This window comes from Heterodontus francisci, chromosome 6, assembly GCF_036365525.1.
Source record: "Heterodontus francisci isolate sHetFra1 chromosome 6, sHetFra1.hap1, whole genome shotgun sequence".
In the NCBI taxonomy this organism is placed as follows: domain Eukaryota; kingdom Metazoa; phylum Chordata; class Chondrichthyes; order Heterodontiformes; family Heterodontidae; genus Heterodontus; species Heterodontus francisci.
In genome coordinates, this window is record NC_090376.1 from 93,818,988 (window position 1) to 93,843,881 (window position 24,894).

Below are 24,894 nucleotides of genomic sequence, written 5' to 3' on the forward strand. Positions count from 1 at the left end.
AGAATGCTTACTGTAAGTGAATTTCCTTAAATTTGCCTCAATGTTATGACCAGGTGAGAAAGGAGTCTAGGGTTCCCTCTTAGCCTTCATCTGGTCTTACCGTAACAGGGTTTAATTTTAAACGCACCATTTTTTTTAGCTCCCTTTAGTGAATACTTATTCACTAACATTAAATTATAAGGCAAAGAAACTAGTCAAACAGGTTTTCTTAGATTTAAAGAAAAAAGGTTGAACTTTATTAAACTTGAAATCTAATTCGGTTAACGCTTACGGATATGCGACACGCCCATGCTAGCATGCATCGCGATACACACATGCAGATAGACAGAAAAGAGCAAAAGAAAATAAAGTGGAAAAGTTTGAGGCAATATCTGAAGATGGTTTTGGTTACTGTTCTTCAAGCTCGCTGTAAAGTCCTTGATTATAAGTCAGTCTGGCTTTTCATTGGGGCCCAGTATTCTTCTTAAACCTTGTTAGATGTAGGAGACTTTCTCTCTCAAGGTTCATGTGTCCTCAGTGAGTCCAGAGGCTTATGAGAAAGAGATGTGAGAAGACAGGAGAGGTCTTTTCACTCCAGGAGCAAACAGTCTTTTCTGAGTTCAAAAACTCTGTGGCTAGTTCAAAACACCCTGGACCAGCCAGTTAGTCATGTGACCAGCTGGTTTAACCAATCCTGGCTTTTGTGGATTGTATCACCTTAGCAGTCTCTGGAATGCTCTTCCTTACACCTTCAATGTCTGGTGATCAAACTCCATTGTGGGTTGAATGTGTCAGGGAATGGTCCTTTTGTCTCCACAAGCAGTGTCTGTTAGTATGCAAATGATTTTCAGCTAAGTGTCTGGCAGCCCTTTATAACAGGCCTTCTCTTCTTCCCAGCAAGTTTAAAATCAATGTTTATATGACAAAATTAATATGACTCATTCTTGGCAGATGGGGGCCTGCGTGACACTCAAAATATTGTCAGTAGTCAGACTGAATGCTGGGAAAGAAATGAGCTAATGCAAATTAAAGCACAAAGGCTTATGGAAACAAAACATTTCCTACAAGGGATAGAAACCAAGCCATCAAGCCCTTAGGTCCCAAGACAGCATTCTAAGGGGCATTTAAATATGTCTTGCCTTATCTGCACCTGTATGTGACCCTTTGTAAGCACAGATCTGAGAGGCTAGGGAGTAAACAAGCAACCTGGAATGTCAAGATACTGTTCTATTGATTAAAAAGTCATCAGAGATACCAACATGTCTGCATGACGTGATTGATATCAAAAGGTTTGAACTCTTGTGACACATGTATCTCTCAGATTGGTCTGTTGTAGGGTATTCCCAAGCGCAGAGGCAGCTGCAGTAAATATCATACTGTTTAAATGTTATTTGAGTAAGTAGATTCATATAATCCTAGTGAATATATATATATATATATATATATATATACACACACACACTCATATACAAGTTGAAAGTATAGCCACATATTGTTACAAAATGGAGTACTCATCCAAGGCACTGTGGGAACAAGATTGGCTAAGTCATATCCCTGGGAATGGTACCGTGAGACACAGACAGTTCGGCTGACCAAGGAGGCCCCTCATATCAGTGTATAAGACAGTTGCTTTGTGTAACTGCAGACTGCACGAAGCAATCAGGAATGCAAGCTTGATAAAGGTAGAAGGATTCATTGTGAAGACTCAAGGATAGTTGATAAGGGGGTCTGGGAAACATCATAAGATGATCAGGGGGCTTGCATGAGCTGATCACGTAGCCACATGATGCCTAATGAGTAATCTAATTGGTAATATGTGTAATGTATGTAATCAATAACCGTTATGATTGGATTATGTCCAGCCAGGATGGGCTGAGTAACTGTATATCCGTTGTGGATTTTCCTTTGTTCGGTGGAGAGGCATATGGACAGACCAGTGACCGGCTCCCCACTGGCGTAACTCAATAAACTGTTTGACATTGGAGCAGACCTAAGTGTCGAGTGATTCTTCTAGATTCATTCCCGCTAACAGGTCAATAGCATTGTGGAGGTTTCTTTGGAAAATAAGCATATGTAAAATAGTGTTTTTAACAATTAGTTCCTCATTCCACAGTCCTTAGTTTTTAGGGGGTGAATTTCCACAGGGGTTCTCTTGCTTGCCTATCAGAACTTCAGCAGAAGATCTGTAGAAACAGCACAAAAGAACGTAAAGCACATTTTCCAGGATTCCTTCAAAACTGTGGCAGACAAATTGCAGAAGTCCCAACCCACCAGAGAAACTCAGGGTGGAATTTTACAGCCCCCAAATGAGTGGGCTGGTGGCGGGGGGGGTGCGTAACATCGAGTGGGAGGTGGTGGGTGCCGTTCCCACCCCTCGGTTGCCAATTTACGCAGGGCAGTGGCAGCGAGAAAAGACCCAGCCGCCCCAGGCCAATCAAAGCCCTTACATGGCCAATTAACTGGCACCTATGGGCCTCCGCTCGCTGCCACAGCTATTTTATCCTTGGCTGACAGGTGGCAGAGGCCTCAAGAGGCCCACCTGATGAAACCAGGTGGCCTTCTTGCGAGCTGGGGGAGGGCCCTCCTGATTAGGCATCCTGTGCACTACGGAGGGCCCTCCCTGAGCCCCAACTGCCCCCAATGCACAACACTCCTCCCCGCTCCCCTAGCTGACTGCCTTTGCCTTGCCAGGACCCAACCAATTGTTCCCGGCGAGCCCCTAAACTTACCTTTCTTCAGGAGCTGTCCTTCATCTTCTTCTAATGCCTGGGTGTTGTCCCAGCAGTGGCCACCTCTCCCAGTGGCCTGCTGGGACTAAGAGCTGCCAGCCTGCTGATTGGCCGGCAGCTCCATTAGGTGGGACTGCCTGCCTCAAGGAAGTGGAAGTTCCACCCAAGACCAATCAAAGGCCTGAGGGCGTAAAATCCTGGTCTGGCTCCCCAGGCGTGGTGTAGGCGAGCTCGCCACTGACTTTTCGACCGGTGGACGGGGCCTCCCGCCCAACGAAAAATTCCGACCTTAGTTTAGCTCTAGTTTCTTTTTCTGTAGCATTTTTGTTGAAGTCGCTGTAATACAATATTTACAATACAATAGTCTAGTATCTAGATATCTAGTATATGCAGATGGCTTTCTAATAAATAAAAAGATACATGTCTGATAAAGAGAGGGAGAAACGTAAAGACTGTACGGTTATACCAGCAAGATGCAAATTTTGTTGCATCACTTAGATGTACAAGCTTCCTTGTAATACCAGCGCAGAAGATGAGTTTACCAGCAAACACAGGATCCATGAGAAACAAATAGAACCTCTGCGGAAGTTGGATCATTACCCTGACATCTCAGAAGTCTAACACCATCTTTCCACAGGAAGACGAGGGAACCAGTTTATAAACACCAACTCATTCTTTTTTATTCGTTTATGGGGATGTGTGTGTCGCTGGCCAGGCCAGCATTTATTGCCCATCCCTAATACTTGAGGAGGTGGTGGTGAGCTGCCTTCTTGAACCGCTGCAGTCCATGTGAGGTAGGTATACCCACAGTGCTGTTATGAAGGAGCTCCAGGATTTTGACCCAGCGACAGTGAAGGAACAGCAATATATTTCCAAGTCAGGATGGTGTGTGGCTGGGAGGGGAACTTGCAGGTGGCGGTGTTCCCATGCATCTGCTGCCCTTGTCCTTCCAGGTGGTAGAGGACGCAGGTTTGGAAGGTGCTGTCAAAGGACCCTTGGTGCGTTGCTGCAGTGTATCTTGTAGATGGTACACACTGCTGCCACTGTGCATCGGTGGTGGAGGGAGTGAATGTTTGTGGATGGAGTGCCAATCAAGCGGGCTGTTTTGTCCAAAATGCTGTCGAGCTTCTTGAATAGTGTTGTAGTCGCATCCATCCAGGCAAGTGAAGAGTATTCCATCAGACTCCTCACTTGTGCCTTGTATATGGTGGACAGGCTTTGGGAAGTCAGGAAGTGAGTTACTCGACGCAGGATTCCTAACCTCTGACCTGCTCTTGTAGCTGGTATTTATATGGCTACTCCAGTTCAGTTTCTGGTCAATGGTAATCCCCAGGATGTTGATAGTGGGGGATTCAGCAATGGTAATGCCATTGAATGTCAAGGGAAGATGATTAGATTCTCTCTTGTTTGAGATAGTCATTGCCTGGCATTGTGGTGCAAATGTTACTTGCCAATTATCAGCTCAAGACTGGATATTGTCCAGGTCTTCTGCATTTCTGCACGGACTGCTTCAGTATCTGAGGAGTCGCGAATGGTGCTGAACATTGTGCAATCATTGGTGAACATCCCCATTTCTGACTTATGATTGAAGGAAGGTCATTGATGAAGCAGCTTAAGATGGTTGGGCCTAGGACACTACCCTGAGAAACTGCTGCAGTGATGTCCTGGAGCTCAGATGATTGGACTTCCAACAACCACAACCATCTTCCTTTGTGCTAGGTATGACTCCAACCAACGGAGAGTTTTCCCCCTGATTCCAGTTTTGCTCGGGCTCCTTGATGCCATACTCGGTCAAATGCTGCCTTGATGTCAAGGGCAGTCACTTTCACCTCACCTATGGAGTTCAGCTCAAGACGAGGTTATATAATTTCTGGAAACATTGTTAGCTAAAGCATATAGACTTTAATCTATTCAATAAATTGGCTATTTAATGGTACTAACTCATTATCTATCTAAAGAATCTAATTTTAAATTACTCTCAGCAATTTATATCAATCTCAGTCACTGATCACAACTGTAGTTTATAGTCAGCAAGTAATTAATGCTGAATAATTGTGACATAACTGAACTGCTGGTCTAATCTCTTATTTAGTCAATTTCCCCATCTAATATTTATTTGCATATGTTTAAGTTTAGTGTTACTAATTATGATTCTAAGTTGAATAAATAAGTTTTACTTCATAAATTTGTTGTCCAATTTCTTTGGCAAGAAAGAAAGATAATTGGCAAGAAAGAATTAACTTATTCCCTCAGTAGCTTGTACGAATCCAGATCAGAGTTTGGCAGTGTAAATGCTGATATAATCCAATCTAGTTGATGTAAAATGGTTCAGCAGGCCAAGTTTAGGCATGATTAATTGGGTGATAAATTCCAGATGGGTTTCTTGATGAAGAATTAAGGTGGAGGGGTCAAAGATTCATCTGATGCCCTTGATGAAGGTTCTTGTCAGGTTATTGATCCCAGTGTTCTTACATTATCCTTGTTTTCAAATCTCTCTATAACTTTACCCCAACTACCTTAGTGATCTGCTCTTGCCCTACATCTCTGAACACAGATTCTGCTCATTTAATACCAGGTTTCTACTCAAAACTTCTGCTACATTCTCAGTTGTCATCCATTCAGGCACTATGTTTTTGCCTTATGAAATTGTCTAATTATTTGTCTGCATCTTGCTGTCACTCTCCCAGATTTAAAGCCCTGCTGAAAATCTTTCTCATTGACTGTTGTTTTGTTTTTCCATCCTAACTTCTCCACTACCTTCCTCTTTACCATCTTTTGTGTCCGCTGTATCACTTTCTTCTTTATTATAAAGTGCCTTGAGACATTTCCTGTACATGAAGGATGTGATATAAATGTAAATTGCTGTTGTAAAATTAACTTTTTAAAATTAATTTTATGACTACTATTAGCTACAATATTGTAAAGGCAATTCTTTGAAAATGACTCCTGAAATTTAAAGAACAGAGGTATTTTTCTCTTAATATTGAGAAACTGAAGTGAAGAGTCAAGGTCCGCAGTACTGAACACTACCAAGGTCAAAAACAACAGGAAAAAAGATAAATTAGGAAGTTGTGGTTTGGTGAAACCAAGCTTGGGTTTTGAAATACTGTAGATTACAGAAAGAAAGAGGTTCCATCATTAACAAAACAACTAAAATTGTTATCACTATAAGAGGCAAGCTCTTGAATTATAGAACTTCTCTGCATTTTATATTCAATTACCCCAATATTATTTTCTTTGCCCTGTGAAATATTCACAAATAATCATGATCCAATGCTTACCAATTTTGCAAACAAACTTCAACTAAAGTAGTCAAGCAATATTATATTACTTCTTTGATGATATTTAGGATTTCTCCTTGCAATTCAAATCATAATGTTTATGTAGAGTTAATATCTATGACATATGGCTGGTTACTTTAAAGTGTTACTGTAAGTTTAGTGTTGCTGGGTGCGGTAAAATCCACTTTGTGTAGGTGTAGCTAGAAATTGCTTTTTGGGGCAAAACAGGTCCACAAATAACACAGCAATATATGGTTGCCATGACACTCATTGGGCTTGATACATTCACATCTTTTAATTGCAAAGCCTTTCGTGCAGATCTCATTAGAAGCAGTTTCTGATAGCTATCTGCCTTATTATGTCCTCTTGAATTTGGCTTGTCCCTTCAGTTGGTGTGTAGCAGGTTTCTGCGGTCAAAGGGCTGTTGATGGACAGTTGCTGCTGATTCTGAGACAAATGAGGCAGCCTTTCCCTGCTCAGTCGTTCTTCTGGGTTCTTCGAGAATGGGGCAAATGCATAAAGACGTCATTGCAGTTAGATGAAACTAATATATAATATATTTATGTTGTGGCATTGGTTCAGATTTAGTATTTTTGAGAGTTAACAAAATATCACACACTTTTTGTTACTTTTACATTCAAGGAAGAATAAGTCGATAATTCTGTAATTAAGTGAAATTTGTGTATTAACTTTCCGCGCTGTTTAACCTTTTAATTGCTATAGGTCCGAAATGCAGTTAATAGCTTATGTCACATGGCTTGATAGAGTACTTATACTTCCATTATCTGAAGGTTAAAAGAACATTGGCAGGGGAGGGGGGGAATACAGCATAGTGTTTGTGCTAATTTAGTGAGCTAACTACAATGGCAAAAGTTTTGTTCAATTCCTATGTAATGCTACAGGGTCAGATATTGTGCATATAAATTGATATTTCAGTTCACAGGAAGTGAGGGTTCTCTTATAGGTGATTCTTGATGCTGAACATGAGCAAAATATCTGAGCAAAGCTTTAAAACTTGATGCATGAGCCATGGTATACTACCTGATTAACTAAGGCATGGCATAATAAACCAAGTAACCTTGAAATGGTAGAGTGGTTTATCCTTTCAATTCACCATGACTCTTAAATTGACCTTTTTAATCTGTTAAATAGCCATGAGCCAACAGAATTAAAGGCTACATCTGGTCCAGAAATTCACCTTTTCTAATTATGGAAATAACATTATCACAGTAATAATTCAAATTCTACAGTAAATCTGTTAATATCGACATCAGGGAGTTTACCAGCTTTGACAGAATTGACTGACTTTTATTAAAACTTTGATTTAATAGGAATTGACATTGCCTGTAAACTTGCCACTTTAGTCACCACTTAAAATTCCACATGTTGAGATAAACCAGGGTGTTGTTTTTTTTAAATTGGTAGACAATGAGGCTATTCACATATCAAATGTAGTGTCCTTCCAAATTATTGCTATCTGAATTATAAGCTCCTCTGTGGCTTGTCATGGCTGCCTCGCATCTGAAGCCATTACTGATCCCCAGTCTGAATACAAGGAACACATTTCCATAACTGCCATACCAAAGAGAAGATTCTCCCATATTAAAACGTGGAGGCCCATTGGATTTCCGAAGTGTAAAGTTTTGTTTAACATATTTTAGTAACCTGGAATATTTTGACTTTATATCTGTCTAAACTAAGTGCAAGATAGTTAATAATGTTCCCCTAAAAAATCATTTCATCCTCTCTTTCCTCTCCTCTTTCCACACCAAAAAAAGTTAAAAGCTTCATGAAAAGATTATCTCTGGTTCTCAGCACAGCTGAGTTTTTTTTCTATTTAAAAGCGAGTTTTTACGTGAACAAAAGTACTGAACAAAGTCCAGCTGCCTGAACAAATAACTGGACCCTGTAAGTTCACACTGTTCTGACCTTTTCTGGGGCCTAAAATTGGGGCAGAAGCTGTCCCGAAAATGATGTGTCCCAATTTGTAATCTGGCTGTCAAGTCCCTATTGAGCCTGATTTTGCTGCAGCCCTGAACTTCCAGAAGCTCACTCTCAATGCACTAAGGGTAGGTTAAAGTAGGATACATAAAGTGCTTCTAATGACAGAATCAACTGAGATTGACAAAAGTGAAGGGATTACCAATGGGCATACCTTTGTATCCCATTATCGTGAAGAAGGAGGAAGAGCAGGATGTGGAAAATGAGAATGAAGCAGTATTTGATGAGGATTCATCCTCCAAGCTATTACCCGCTTCCCCCATATCCCCTCCAAGAATATGCAGCGAACACACTACCTATGAAACTACCTAGTGAGGTGCTGTATATTAGAAGAATACTGTTCATCAAATAGAAGAGGAGCTGCATCAGCTCTTACATGAAAACCTACAGCTAACATTGTCTGCCCACACTATGCTGGTTGTATCTACGATGGTCATGCTCACAGTCAATTTTTTGACACCTGGTCATTTCTGGTGCTCCCAGGGATCTCTGAAATACCAGCCATGGTGACACCTGGGCTTTTATTTAACCATTGACTGATGAACATTTCTAGACAGATGAAAATTGTCTCACAGCAAGGGAGCAACGATATAGGGCCATCTAGTTCTACATGGTTACTGGCTCTCCCAAAGTGCAGGCTGCAACACATGGCACCCACAATGCTTTGTAAGCTCCATGGCCAACCCCCTCAATCTCCTCAACAGTAATGGCTACCTCTCACTGAATGTCCAGATCGTGTGTGATGATATGTGTAGAATATGACACCTTAACACAAGGTTTTCTACAATTTGTCACAATGAATTTATCCTTCAGAATCTGGCCCCCCCAAGAAAAATAATATGAGCAGGTGGCATGAGATGCATGTTTGGCAGCTTCCTGTTATGAAGTTCCAGTAATTTCTCTCTTTGCTGAAACTCCTCTGCCATCTTGAAATTACGCACATTTGTTTTGTACCCCCTATGTTAGAGCTACCTATCACATTCTCCAGTGAAAGACTTTTTTTTAAAAGGGCACAAATTTATACATGAGCCATCCAGTGAAGCCACCTTACAGCCAACTCGTCAAGCCAAAGTGCCATACATTTACCTGCTGCTCCTCAGTCTGGGCTGCAATCCTCAACTAGATATGGCTTTTTAAAGACTGCACCCTAATTTCCAAGCATGTCAGGCATAGTATTCCCACTTTCCATAGGGGTTTTACTAGATAAACGCAATGGATTTTTAAATGAGCTGGTGCCAAATTATGGCAGATCAGAGGCTGCAAGTCCTGCCTTTGGGGTACAAATGTGGTACAATTTTTCACACAAAATTTTGGGGCCAAGTAGTTTATCTGAAGCCTATTTTAACTAATACTCAACAAGCAACTGTCTAAAAGTCAGCTGTGACCCGCAATGGATGTATCGTCCCTGAATAAATAAATCTATTCATGTAACAATTTGGCTGTGAGTTGCTTTTACTTCAGAGTACTCTGGGGTCTTTAATTTTCAGTGCAATTAAGTTTCACATTTTGCAAATTTAAATAAATTCCCAGCGATTAATTACATTTCATAAATTAAGTTTAATATGAGCTTTACAACCTACTGAAGTACAATTAAGTTGTTGCCAGTATTGTTGCTGAGAATCGTGATCTGTGATAGCACAGCAGCGCCACTAACAGGACTTCAGCAGGAGGACAGTCTAAGTTTGTTGCAATATTGATCCTTTTTTTTTTGCATGCTCAACCCTTCATCAGAAGCTACAACTGTTCCACATAATGACTAGTAAGGCTAAATATGACTGAACAGTTATGATTTGTCAAGGAAGAATTCAACAATTTTCTCCAGCTCTCCATGCTCCATCTTCCTTAATCCACACTGTCCGTCCTTGAAGATGTAGACTCCTAGATGGGTTGCAATCCTAAGGCTACCTTCCTCCCTCCAGTCTCCTAGGGATGGATTTTCATTATGGAAATGGGAAACAGGAGCCTGGTCTGGTTTTGGGTCTGAAACTTCCTCTGGGAAGTTGATTCAGATTTTCAAGTGGGAAAGACATAATTAGTATGGAGATGGGTTTCCTGTCCACATAGAGGCAATGGGATTGAAAATGGCAGTGGGTCAGATCAAGTAGACTTATGTAGACTTTCATGACAGCCATCACTGAGGCTGTTGGTTGGTCTGAGGGAGAGATCCGCCTTCCACAGCACCAGAGGGAAGTGAGCTGTCACAGGGGAGCAGAGCAGACCATTGCCTCATCAATGCCCACCTGGATCTAATGCTGCAGGCCATGAGGGAGAGGAGGGAAGTCCTCTTCCTGGAGGGTGGCTGGAGGAGGCCACCTTATCATGCAACAGGGGCACCTATTTGTTCATTGTTATCCCCCTCCACCCCTCTTTCTCCTCCTTGCTTACACCCTGCTTCTCCCCTGATGAGATGTCTCCTTCCAGGGCCTCATTGTTCTCAAGTGTGCAGCAGATCAGCACAATGACCAAGACCCTTGCAGGAGGGTATTGGAGGTTGCCACCCGACCGATCTAGGCACTGGAACCGCATCTTCATAAAGCTGATTTAAGGTTTAAGATGATTGATAGAAGGATTAGAGGGGACATGAAGAAAAACGTTTTCACCCAGAGGGTGGTGGGTGTCTGGAGATCACTGCCCGGATCGGTGGTGGAGGCAGAAACCCTCAACTCATTTAAAAGGTACCTGGACATGCACCTGAAGTGCTGTAACCTGCAAGGTTACGGACGAGGTGCTGGAAGGTGGGATTAGATTGGGCAGCTAGTTTTTTAGCTGTCGCAGACTTGATGGGCTGAATGGCCTCCTTCTGTGCCATAACCTTTCTATGGTTCTATGATGGCTTGCTCAATTGTTGGTCTAACTAGCAGGAGGCATTGGTTCTTTCATCTCTGTGCCTCTGTCAGAGGCTCCCAAAGAGGGATCAGTAGCTATCTCTTTAAGGGATTTCCCTAGTCCCCTTGGAGCCAGTCATGCACATTGGGAGATGGAGTGAAGAACCTAGACAGCCTGGACTGGCAGGAGATGGAGTCATGGCAGCTGTCAGGAAAGCGAGTGCACACATTGAGGAAGCTCTTGTTGTGGTTGCAGACCAGTTGAACGTTAAGGGAGTAGAAGCTGTTCTTGTTGATGGATCTCACTGGCCAGTCCCTGGGTGCCTTGATGGCCACATGGGCACAATTGATGATGCCCTGCACCTGGAAAAATCTAGCAATGGAGGCTGCATAGGTCTATCTGTGTCAAAGTGGGTGTAGTCCCCTGCCCTCCTGAAAAGGGCATCTGTGACCTGCTTGATGACCTAATGAGATACCAACTGTGAGAAGCCCCCTGGGCCCACAGCTGATCCCTGAAATGATCTGGTAGCATAGAAGTTCAGGGCGATGGTGACCTTGATGGCTGCAGGTAGGGGACTACCATGGGGGCCATGAGGCCTCAGGTCATTGTGGATCACAGCACACAGAACAGAGACCATCTGCCTGGATAGACGCAGCCTCCTACGGCACTAGCGCTCTGTCATTTGCAGGTAGCTGACTCTAGGGTGGTAGACCTGATGTCTTGGTTAGCGCCTTCATCCTCTTGCAGCTCCCCACTGTGCTCTGGCTTCCAGCTGTCTAGGAGGTTGCATCTGCCGCAGCTCATCCTGGCTGCTCTGTCCAATGTCAGAGTAGCCTTTTCCCATCTGACCTCCCTCAGCTGGGCTTTGTGCTTTCATCAGGCCTTCCCCTGCCAACCCCAGCTGCCCCTGTGATGCCAGTGGACTAACAACCCCTCCAATTTCCTGCCACTTACCAATGAGAAATTCAACTTTTCCAGATACAACAATAGCTACACTGAGGCACATCTGAAGCAGCCGTGCTTTATTTGCTGCTTCTGCTTTATTTCAATCAGCTTTTCCCATAGCCCTCATGGCCCACCACACTGTTCAGGTCTTCATAACCCTGCCCCATTCTCCCCCCCATAGCATCTTGCCCATTCCCAGCCTTTAAAGATTGCTCACTGATACTGTGAAGCCTGTTAATGAGCTCTTTAAAGAGCTCAACAAGCAATTAAATGGAAGCATGTGCCTGATCCATTCCCTCGCTGCTGGCATCCCTTTAAAAATGGTGTCACATTCCAGAGGTGGCAGGTCCCAGTGCTGACTTCCGTGAATGCAATCTTCAAATCATGCTCGCCTCTGTTCCCACACTCAGTGGGCTTTGAAAATCCCCCCCTAGTGTCCATTATTTATGTGTGTGATATAACAGTGAATGTTATCAGGCTATTTAAAAGCACAGGACATCACAGCTCAGCCAACAACTCATCCAATATCCCCACACGGGGACTTACAGTAGTGGTGGTTGAGTATTGATCAGGACTGAGAAACCTGATTGTTTTTCTCCACCCGAACTCAAAGTCATTGAGGCCATCAACATCCTGGAGGGTAACATTAACCAAAAACTTAACTGGACCAGCCATATAAATACTGTGGCTACAAGAGCAGATCAGAGGGTGGGAATTCTGCTGAGAGTAACTCACTTCCTGACTCCCCAAAGCCTGTCCATCATCTACAAGGCACAAGTCAGGAGTGTGACGGAATACTCTCCACTTGCCTGGATGGGTGCAGCTCCAACAACACTCAAGAAGCTCGACACTATCCAAAGCAGCCCACTTGATTCACACACCATCCACAAACATTCACTCCCTCCACCACCGACGCACAGTGTTAGCAACGTGTACCATCTACAAGATACACTGCAGCAACTCGCCAAGCCTCCTTTGACAGACCTTCAAAACCTGCGATTTCTGCCACCTAGAAGAACAAGGACAGCAGACACATAGGAACACCACCACCTGCAAGTTCGCCTCCAAGTAACTCACCATCCTGATTTGGAACAACATCGCCATTTCTTCACTGACACTGGGTCAAAATCCTGGAACTTCCTCCCTAACAGCACTGTCAGTGTACCTATTCAACATGGACTGCAGCGGTTCAAGAAGGCAGCTCACCACCACCTGCTCAAAGGCAGTTAGAGATGGGCAACAAATGCTGGCATTGCCAGTCATGCCCACATCCTAAGAATGTATGAAACAAAATGGATCACTCCTATCATCACACCAGCTGAGACCAGGTAGCTCAACACAAACCAGGACTGCAGCTGAGTATCTTCTGATCTGTGTTGCATACCTACTTACTGGATAAAGTCCAACTATGCACTCGTCAATATCCAGCTAGCACCAAACAATTGATCCCCTCATTTCAACACTAACATTACAATTCCTCCTTCTTTGCAGACCCTGAATTTGCAGTCTTCATTTGAACACAATTTACCCAGTTTACCTCAAAGAATGAATGCTCTATTGCTTCCTAATCATTGCGATGGGAACCTCTACAGTCCTTAGGGGCAACAAAATGCTCCAATGCTGCAGCCAGAAATCACAAGACATTCTAAATCCAGAGGATGTATGATGTAGAATCCCTTTCACAAAAGACTCCATGTGGCAAATGCTGAAAGGGCTCTTACCAGGAAGAGGGAGAGCTAATCAAACTAATCTTCACAGGTGTTGAATGTAAGTTCCATTACACCACTGCTAAATACTCCCACCAACAGGTGGTCAAACCAATAAAACTGCTAAAATATACCCTGCACAGGCAGACACAGAATCAAACCACTGCCTCAAAGCTAAAGTCAGTCAGCCACAGCACCTGCAACTCCACTGAGATAAGCAGAAAGTTTTTCAGGTGCTATGTCCACCTATATATCTCTGAGATGAAGACCACACAATAGTTTCTAGCCAACCTCCCACTTCTCAAAGAGGGCACCTCTCATGTTCTAGATGCACCACTCTCAGAAATTGAAAACCTAAAAGGTGCCACAAGCCTCCAATCCAGCAAAGCAAGCACAAGATGGCAGTTCTGATGAAGGGTCACTGACCTGAAACGTTAACTCTGCTTCTCTTTCCACAGATGCTGCCAGACCTGCTGAGTATTTCCAGCATTTCTTGTTTTTATTTCAGATTTCCAACATCTGCAGTATTTTGCTTATATTATACAAGATGGCTATCTCTTTCCTTGGCCAAAGTCAGCCATGAAGTTCTTACGGTTATTAATTAGGCATATTAGTTATTCCAAAATCCCCAGCCCTATAAGAAAAAATACCCCTGCTTCCCAGCATAATTACATTTAAATTAGTGAAAAATACAATTAAAACTGATTCAAAAGAACTTTACTCAAAGGGTGCTATATGTTTGGAATAATTTTCCAGCTTAAAGAAAAGGAATGGTAAATCAGGGACTTTCAAAATACAACTGGATGTTAGAATTAGGGAGCTGTAAAGATGAAGCAAAGATAATACATACAATAGTCACAGTGCACTGGTAGAGAAGGGAGTGAATATTGATTCCATTGGAATTAATCAACCAGATAGTGCATAGTGTTGAGTTTTATGAGTGATGTGACTACATCCATCCAAGTAAATAATAAGTATTTCATCACACTCCTAATATATGCCCTATAGTTGATGAAGACAGTAGTCTCTATCCTGCTCTTGTAGCTATTGTGTTGATATGCTTGGTGCAGTTAAGCTTCTGGTCAATGGTAACCCTCCCACCACACCCCTCGATATGTGGAAGGTAGAATACTCGGTAATGATGAAGGTCAGGGCTGACATTGGAATAGTTTAGCTAAGGCGTAGCTAGTTCTGGTGGTCAGGTCTTCCGCACTACAGTGGGGACGTTATCAGGGCCAATAGTCTTTGCTGAGTCCACTGCATTCAGCTGATTTGGCTGTATATGGGCATATTTGTTGGTTGGAGCCTCAGGAGAAGGATCATCACTAGATGAATTTTGCTGAAAAGAGCATCCAAATCCCACATCCTTTCCATCACAAAGATTTCCTATTTCAACCTTAATTGTCCACCTCCTACCTCAGACCATCTGCTATTGAATTTATGCCTTTGTCTCCTTCAGACTTACAATTCCAAAGATCTCCAGGCACCCTAACATCCTCCACCCTCCATAAACTTCAAATCGTAAAAACTTTACTGCCTATACCCTATTCTGCACCAAGTCCCACCTGCCCAACATCCCTGTCAGCACTGACCTATATTGACATTTGTTCCCAAACACTTTGTATTTGAAATTCTTATTCTCCTGCTTAAATTCCTCCATTTTCTTACCCCTAAACATCTCTGTGCCCTCCTCCAGATATACAATCCTCCAAGAACTCTGCATTTCTCCAATTCGGGCCTCTTGTGCATTTGTCCACCATTGGCTGACATGCCTTCAGCCTGGCTAGACCATATGCTCTGTAATTTCCTCTCTCTTTGCTCTCCATCTCCCTCCTTCCCTTTAAGACCCTACATAAAATCAATCTCTTTGACAACCCCATCTCATATCTTTTTCTTTGGCTCAGCATCAATTTTTGTCTGATAACAATTCTATGAGACACTTTGGGACTTTTTTTCTCACTTTAAAAGCACTGCGTAAGTGCAAATTGTCAATGTTGCTAATTGACCTAATCTTCTTTCCCACTCTTTTAAGTATTGGTGGTGTCCTGCACAACAGCTTTATAGTGGTTTCCAGTAATAAATAATGTTTTTTGAGAGCTGAGGTCAACTATGCAGCATTTAAAATGGCAGACAGGGCTGGTAACACAGGTTCTCTGTTGCAGTGAAAGTGATGCCATGCAGGCTGTTGTTCAATCTACATCACCTAAAGCCCCGATCGAAAATTGCTTTGCTGGCGTTACATTACTCAGGTATATTAAAATGCTTTGTTAATGAAGTTCAGTGCATTAGGTTCTGATGTGATCTGATGAAAATCGAAACAAACCCCTACCTATTACCCAGGAAACAATTAGAAGTTCCATCCACGTGAAGCCAGTTGTTTTCATTCTGAAGAGCTGTCTGGGGTGATCTGTAGTTGACTCATTTGGCAGGAGTTTGGTGCCTTCAAATCTGTCAGCTGCATTCATGATCAGCAGGCCAAGAAAAACAGTGAAAGAAGCTCCGTGTGCTACAAATTTCATAAATGGTGCTCGCAAGATCTTCCCCAGCTGCAAAACCGCAAAAGATATTTACAGTTTACAGCATTCTTCGCTACCCTCGTCAAACATAACAATCTTAAAAGAAAACCTGAAGATCTCCATGAAACAAATCTCGAGATTCTAAGAAAACATTTGCCATTGTAATTATGTATTATTTTACTCACTAACCCCTGCAAAGCATTTCATTTTTATGGGCAATTCTCTCTGTTTTTACAAGCTTTCAGTTTGTGCCAGGTTCACTCTCTTTTACTGACCTCCTTGGGTTTCCTTGCAGAAAGACATATTCTTTATAGTCTGAGCTATATCCGCTGATCTATTTTATTGCATCATTAATTTTTTACTGTAATTTATGGTTAGAATATTGCTCGACCAAGATATTAGATAATTTGAGATGTTCCCTCCCAAATACAAATTGGAGTTGAGGAAAAGTCACAAACATTAGACATTGCCAATCAAATACAGATTGCAGCTTGCAATAATTGGAAGCTATGTTAAAGCCAGCAAAATCTGAGTTGATGCCTGCTCGTACAATAGCAAATCACTACTGGCAGAGTGCAAGTTTCTTCTTTTTTTCAAGCGCCGATGGAAGAAGGCTGAAGAGAATATGTGGAACGATCAGAAAAGAGAAGGTAAATCAATAAAATGAGTGCTACAGTAATTACTTCTCAATGTGACCAGTCAAATAAAATTGACTTGGATCCTATGAAATACATTAGCAGATATTTGAATATTTAACTAAGGGAAACACTGGTGCAAGAGGAGTATCACATTTAACCAGCAGTGGATTCCAGCTGGAGCAATAGGCAGAAAATGCCTTATTCAATCATCATACAGGTGGAGAAGGGGTAGGGTCACATTCTTGGTATATATCCACAGCACAACTTACTCTATTGGAAATAAAGTTAGAATCTTTGCACTCAGTTGAGTGGGTTTGCTTCCCCCATGTGAGAAAAACTTTAAAAGTTGAAGATGACCAACCTTGCTGCAGGGTGCAATCCAATAGCACAAGGCCAGGAATGGTAGGCCAATGGCAACAGCAAGCACTACCAGAAACTTGATTGCTATTGGCTGCTGACGTAATCCTGAAAGATTTTCATACCAGATAGATAGTAGCTGCTGTTGACAGTTTGGATGAGCTACAAACTTAAAAAAGAAATGCAATAATATAAGTTAGAAATCAAAGTGAAATTTATTAATGAAACTAAAAAAAAGTAATATTTTAAATATGATGCACTTCTAATGCAATATTTCTCCTGTTTTTTCATTAATCAGATGCAATTGATAAATGGATTAATCATATTTTCAAATACAAATTTTATATTTTCATATAAAATCACAAAAAGGTTTGTACTGATCATTCAGATAAAATATTTTAATTTAAATTCAGAAACTTGTTTAATATTTTGAAGGTGAGTATATTTCAAATTTACAACCTTCTTTATCTGATGTTTCTGTAACTTTAACAAAAAAAAAATCAAATTTTCAAAATCTAGCCATTAAATTGCCAGCAATTCCAACAAATTCCAAACTGCTTCTGGAAATATAGGTAAACTACTTTACACATTTACAGCGGACACACAGTGGCATGCCTGTACAGTTGCAACCTTGACCTCTCCCTCTGATTGAGCTCCTCCTTATCCTCCATCTCAGTCAGAAATAAGGAGATTTCACGATGCAAAGTCATAAATGATTGGCTTTCAGGCAGTTCCAGAGAGGGGGATAGGATAAAGGGGTTGGAGGGTCAGAAAAAATGATGATTAATCCTTGACAGTTGATATGCTAATACTATATCCTGCAAGTAACAGAGGTGGACTCGCTATAAGTGAAATGAAGAAGAAAGTGCAACCATAGACATATTCACAAACACTGCAAACAATAGCATAGCTACAGCCCTCAGTACAAACATTTGTCATTCAATGATGAATGCCTGTGAGCACCCAAAATGGCAGGGAGGGAAGCAGCAGTCACAGAAAATGATGGGATCCCTGAGGAGCTGGACCTTCTCTGACATGGAAAACTGTACTGATGCATTCTGGGCCCTACTCCAGAGTTATGTGATCCCATGCTGATTTCACCTCACACTCTTAGTCTTTTTCTCATGTGAGAAGAATAGAAAGCCCAGGCCACTGTCAACATTGATGGCACAGCGAGTACGCAGACAGAGCTCTGACGATGAGTAAATCAGGTGAGTAAACAGAAAGTAATTCTTTATTTACCAAGTTCAGAGAGCCTGGAAGTAAGGAGAGCGGACCTGAAGGAGTTCAGGGGCAGAGCAGCGGAGCGGAATAATTGTGAGTTTCAGGGACCAAGGTACAAATAACTAAAAGTGATGTCAGCTCAAGGGAAGGTGCTGATTGGTGTGTAGCTGGTGAGTATTTTTTATACAAGTCTTGAAAAAGTCTTTAGTTTATTTCTTTTAAATTTGGTTGTCTAAGGAATAGAGGCATGGCAGGGCATCTCACTCCAATGGAGTGCACTTACTGTTTCATGTGGGAACTCCAGGGTACTTCTCATGTCCTGAAAAACCACATAGGCTGGAAATGACATTAGCTGGAGCAGCTCGAACTCAGATTTCGGAGCTTGAGCAGCAGTTGACATCACTGCAGTATAACTGCGAGGCTGAGAATTACATGGATAGAATACCTCTGGATGTGATGAACCTGCAACTTAAGGGTGCACAGGCATACAGGGAATGGGTGACCACCAGGCAGTCAAGGAACACAAGGCAGGTAGTGTAGGGGTCCCCTGAGTGCATCTCGCTCTCCAACTGGAATACTGGTGAGAGTGATGTTTCCTCTGGGGAGTGCAAGCAGAACCGAGTCCACTGCACAATGGCTGGCTCAGCTGTACAGTGGGATGGGGCTGGAGGAAGATCGGAAAAAGAATTGTGATAGGGGATTCCATAGTTAGGAGAACAGACAGGTGTTTCTATATCCACAGATGTGAATCCAAGATGGTATGTTGCCTCCCTGGTGCCAGAGTCAAGGATATCACTGAGCAGTTTCAGAGCATTCTGAGGGAGAACCAAACAGCCAATGGTCGTAATCCATATTGGTACCAACGATATAGGTCGAAAGAGGGATGAGATCCTGCAGGCAGAGTTTAAGGAGCTAGGAAGATGAGCAAGCAGGACCTTGAAGGTAGTAATCTCCAGATTACTCCCGGTGCCATGCACTAGTGAGTATAGAAAATGCAGGATAGAGCAGAAGAAATCATGGCTGAAGAGATGGTGTAGGAGGGAGGGCTTTAGATTTCTGGGGTCATTGCAACAGGTTTTGTGGGAGTGGGACCTATACAAGCTGGACGGGTTGCACCAATGTCCTCATGGGGTGGTTTGTTAGTGCTGTTGGAGATGGTTTAAACTAACTCGGCAGGGGATGGGAATCAGGATGTTGCATTAGAAAGGAGAAACAAGATGCACAAAGGATTGGGAAAAACAGATAGCACTAGAGTAAGAAAGAGTAAGGTATTAGATGGGGTCAGAGTAAGACGGAATGTTATAAGGTCTAAATCTGGTATACAGTGCAGGTATATTAACACACAAAGCATGGTCATTAAGGCTGGTGAGCTTCAGGCACAGATAACCACATAGGAATATGATGTTGTGGCGATAACGGAGATCTGGCTCAAAAATGGGCAGGGCTGAGTCCTAAATATTCCAGGATACAAGGTGTTTAGGAAAGTTAGGGAAGGAAAGAAAGGAGAAGGAGTGGCAGTATTGATTCGGAACAATGTCACAGTGCTGGAGAGAGAAGATGTCCTACAAAGGTCAATGACAGAATCTGTTTGGTTAGAGTTAAGAAACAAGAAAGGTATTATTACACTATTAGGTTTATTCTATAGGCTAACAACTGGTGGGAAAGATGTAGTGGAGCAAATTTGCAGGGAAATTACAGAGAGCTTCAAAAACTATCGAATAGTGACAGTGGGGGAGTTTAATTAAATTAATATAAACTCAGACAGTAATAGTGTAAAGGTCAGAGAGAGGGAAGAGCTTTTGAAGTGTTTTCAGGCAAATTTTCTTGATCAATATGTTTCCAGCTGAACGAGGAAGGAGGCATTGCTGAATCTGGTTCTGTGGAATGCGGTGGGACAAATGGATCAAGTGTCACTGAGGGAATGATGATCATAGTGTCATAAGGTTTAGGTTAGCTATGGAAAAGAACAAAGAGTGAAAATATTCAATTAGACGAGGGTCACTTTCAGTCAGCTGAAAACAGATCTGGCCCAGGTAAACTGGAATCAACAACAACTTAACAACAACAACTTATATTTATATCACGCCTTTCACGTAATGAATTGTCCCAGGAGCATTATAAAACAAAATATGATACCGAGCCACAAAAGGAGATATTAAGTCAGATGTTCAAAAGCTTGGTCAAAGAGGTAGGTTTTAAGGAGTGTCTTAAAGGAGGAAAGCAAGGTGGAGAGGTGGAGAAGTGTAGGGAGGGTATTCCAAAGCTTGGCGCCTAGGCAACTGAAGGCGCGGCGACCAATGGTGGAGCGATTAAAGTCAGAGATGCACAAGAGGCCAGAATTAGAGGAACGCAGGTATTTCAGAGGGTTGTGGGGCTGGGGGAGATTACAGGGATAGGGAGAGGTGAGATTATGGAGGGATTTGAAAACAAAGATAAGAATTTTAAAATCAAAACATTGCTTGATCGAGAACCAATGTAGGTCAGCGAACACAGGGGTAATGGATGAATGGGACTGGTTGCAAGTTCAGACACAGGCAGTGGAGTTTTGGATGACCTGAAGTTTACAGAGAATAGAATTTGAGAGACTAGCCAGAAGTACATTGGAATAGCCAGGTCTAGAGGTAACAAAAGCATGAATAAGGGTTTCAGCAGCAGATGAGCTGAGACAGGGCAACGTCAGGCGATGTTATGGACGTGGAAATAGGCAGGCGTAGTGATGGCATGAATATGAGCTTGGAAGCTCATCTAGGGGTCAAATGTGACACCAAGGTTGTGAACAGACTGGCTTAATCTTAGACTGTTGCCAGGGAGAGGGATGGAGTCAGTAGCTAGGGAACAGAGTTTGGAGCAGGGACCAAAGACAATAGTTTCAGTCTTCCCAATATTTAATTGGAGGAAATTTCTGCTCATCCAGTACTAGACGTTGGATAAGCAGTCTGATAACTCAGCAACTGTGGAGGAGTTGAGGGAAGTGGTGGTGAGGTAGAGCTGAGTGTTGTCAGAATACACTTGAATCAGGGAGATCGGCAGGCAAAACTGTGACGAAACAATGAGCTGCCTTTAAAAATGAGATGATTCGGGTATAGTCGAGGTACATTCCCACAAGAGGGAAAGGTAGGGCAAGCAAAGTCAGAGCTCCCTGGATGATGAAAGAGTTAGAGAATAAGATGAAGTGGAAAAAGGGGGCAAATAACAGATGTCAGGTTGTTAATACTAGTGAGAACCAGGCTGAATATAGAAAGTTCAGAGGCGAAGTGAAAAAGCAAAGAAGGGAGGCAAAGAGAGCATAAGAGAGACTGGCAGCTAACATAAAAGGGAATCCAAAAGTATTCTAGGGGCATATAATTAGTAAAAGGATAGTAAGAGGAGGGGTGGGGCCAATTAGTGACCAAAAAGGGGATCTGCGCATGGAGGCAGAGGGCCTGGCTGAGGTATTAAATGAGTACTATATATCTGTCTTTACCAAGGAAGAAGATGCTGCCGAAGTCATAGTGAAAGAGAAGGTAGTTGACTGCATGGACTAAAAATTGATAAAGAGTAAGTACTAAAGAGGCTGGCTGTACTTAAAGTTGATAAGCCACCAGGACTAGATGGCATGCATCCGAGGATACTGAGGGAAATAAGGCAGGAAATTGCAGAGGCACTGGCCGTAATCTTCCAATTCTCCTTAGATACAGGGGTGGTGTCAGATCACTGGAGAATTGCATATGTTACACCCCTGTTCAAAAAAGGGTGCAAGAACAAACCCAGCAACTACAAACTAGTCAATTCAACCTCAGTGGTGGGAAAGCTTTTAGGAATGATAGTCTGGGACAAAATTAACAGTCATTTAGGCAAGTGTGAATTAATTAAGGAAGGCCAGCATGGATTTGTTAAAGGCAAATCATGTTTAACTAACTTGGTTGAGTTTTTTGATGAGGTTACAGAAACGATTGACGAGGGTAATGTGGTTAATGTGGCATACATGGGCTTCTGTATGACAATTGATAAATTTCCACATAATAGGATTGCCATCAAAGTTGAAGCCCATGGAATAAATGGGAGAGTGCAGCAAGAATATGAAGTTGGGTGAATGATAGGAAACAGAGAGTAGTGGTGAATGGTTGTTTTTGGACCGGAGGAAGGTATATAGTGGGGTTTCCCATGGGTTGGTACAAGGACCACTGCTTTTATTGATATATATTAATGACCTAGACTTGGGTGTACAGGGCACAATTTCAAAATTTGCAGATGGCGCAAAACTTGGAGGTATTGTGAACTGTGAGGAGAATAGTGAGAGACTTCAAGAGGACATAGATAGGCTATTCGAATGGGCAGCACATGGCAGATGAAATTTAATGCAGAGAAGTGTGAAGTGATACATTTTGGTAAGAAGAACGAGGAGAGGCAATACAAAATAAAGGATGCAATTCTAATGGGGGTGAAGGAACAGAGGGACCTGCGGATATATATTCATAAATCATTGAATTTGACAAAGTTGTTAAAAAGGCATACAGGATTCTGGACTTTATAAATGGAGGCATAGGGTGAATCTTTATAAAACAATGGTTCAGCCTCAACTGGAGTATTGTGTACAATTCTCAGCACTGCAGTTTAGGAAGGATATGAAGGCTTGAAAAAAGGATGCAGAAAAGATTTACACGAATGGTTCTAAGGATGAGATACATGCATAGATTGAAGAAGCTGGGATTGCTGTACTTAGAGAAGAGAAGGTTGAGAAGAGATTTGATAGAGGTGTTTAAAATCATGAGCAGCCTAGACAGAGTAGATAGAGAGAAAGCGTTCCCACTGGTGGAAGGGTCGAGAACCAGAGGACACCGATGTAAAAAGAATAGCAAGAGAATCAGCAATAAAATAATGATATTTTTTATGCAGCGAGTGGTTAGGATCTGGAATGTCCTGACTGAGAGAGTTGCAGAGGTATGTTCATTCATGGCTTTCAAATGAGAATTGGATAAGTACCTGAAAGGAAAATAATTGCAGGGCTACAGGGAAACAGGAGGGTAGTGGGTCTAGCTGAGTTGCTGTTGCAGAGAGCCAGTATGGACATGATGGGCTGAATGGCTTCTGTGCTGTAACCATTCTATGATTCTATGATAATGTCTAGAGGAAGAGTTTTATCTTGGAATCATAAGACCCTGATGCAATTCTGTAAGTACCAATGGATATAGAGCAACCTAACCAGTGGTCACTGTGTGTTAACAGGAGCTTACTGATCCAATTAAATAATGAACAATGAACTTTTTAAGTATGATCTGACTGATTCTTACTAATCCTGTTGTTGCATAGATTTTAGCAGCAGTACAACACTACTGCAGACCAATATAATGGCACAGACTTTGCAGTCAGCAGTGAAGGGATGATGCTTGTAGCTGAAAGAGACCTGCCCACAAAGATTTAGCAGGTTCTCTGGTGTTGATTTCCCCAATTACAATGTCAAATTCATTCTGCCACCATCTATCGGGGATGTCTGACATCTAAGAAAAGTGAAGGTAACAAGCAGGCTGAGCAGCCAATCAAATTGAAGAATTCTCACAGACAGGAAACGAGGAAGTAAAAAGCACTGATTTTAATTCACCTTTTAATCATTTTACAAAAAGTGAATTCCATGCATTTGTCCCAATCTTTATTTCGCATCATCCCTTTGCCGTCGACTGCAAAGTCTGTGCCATTATATTGGTGTGCAGTGATGTTGTACTGCTGTTACGCTAAAATCTATGCACCAACAGGATTAGTTAGAATCAGTCAGATCATACTTAAAAAAACAAAAAAACGATTATTTTAAAGACCTATGGAATTTTTATCATGAAATGAAGGGAATGACACTCCAAACTGTTAAAATTAGCTTATTCAGAGTCAGAGAGGTTTATCAGCGGTAATTATGGGCTGAATTTTACTGATCCCCCCAACATTGGGTGTCGTGGCAGGGGGGCCCAGAAAATGCCTCCTGGAGAGGCCCACCACGGGCCTTGACTACGGGAAGGCCCAGCCCCATATTGCCAGCAGCAGCGAGGCCTCGTGGCAGCCCCCTGCTGCTCTGCGATGGGAGCAGAATTTAAATACGTTAATGAATGTAAATTAATGAATTAATGACTTATCTGCTCCCGCTGGCTGTCCTGCTCCGATATCGTGGTCGGTTGCCGGGACTGCCGCGCCTTCGGATCTCCGTCTGGAGATCCGATGTGGGACACAGCTGGGGAGGGGGGAGGAGGTAAGTATGTCAGTGTGGGAGGGGGGAGCAGGGTCAAACCAATATCATTGGTGTAGGGGATGGTGGGAAAGGTTAAAGATAAAAGTTTGTGAACTTTGTGGGGTTGGGGCGGGCGGTGGGGGGGGTAGGCCATGTAAATGAGTTGCCACGTTTAATATCGTAAAATATTGTAAAATGCAGCCCTATGACTTAGTTTACACCATTAAAAACTCAGTTACATCTCATTCATCAAGGATTAACTTTTCAATGGTTTTTATGGCGACATTGGCACGAGAGTTGAAGTTCACAATAAATTACTGATTCTGTACTGATTGTATCTGTGAAAACTGCAACAGTGCACCCTGTGGGGAATCAGGGTATCACTGGCAGCAACTTCTGGATTTGCATATTTAACTGTGCATGTATGAATGCCAGAATTTGCTGTCAGTTTTATACAGTAATGTCAGCGAATGCTGACAGTTTTGTTGTCAATACAGATGTA

At 42.4% G+C, this 24,894-nt stretch overlaps 1 protein-coding gene across 2 annotated transcripts in view; it reads right to left on the reverse strand.

Moving 5' to 3' along the window:
* LOC137371444 (short transient receptor potential channel 6-like) overlaps nucleotides 1-24,894 on the reverse strand; it is a 204,424-nt gene that overhangs the window by 86,486 nt on the left and 93,044 nt on the right. For both annotated transcript variants that reach the window (XM_068034060.1, XM_068034059.1), the window contains exons 4-5: nucleotides 16,983-17,147; nucleotides 15,797-16,013 (exon numbers count right to left, since the gene is read on the reverse strand). In XM_068034060.1, the coding sequence (XP_067890161.1) occupies nucleotides 15,797-16,013; nucleotides 16,983-17,147 (382 nt within the window). The remainder of the gene's footprint in view (nucleotides 1-15,796; nucleotides 16,014-16,982; nucleotides 17,148-24,894) is intronic.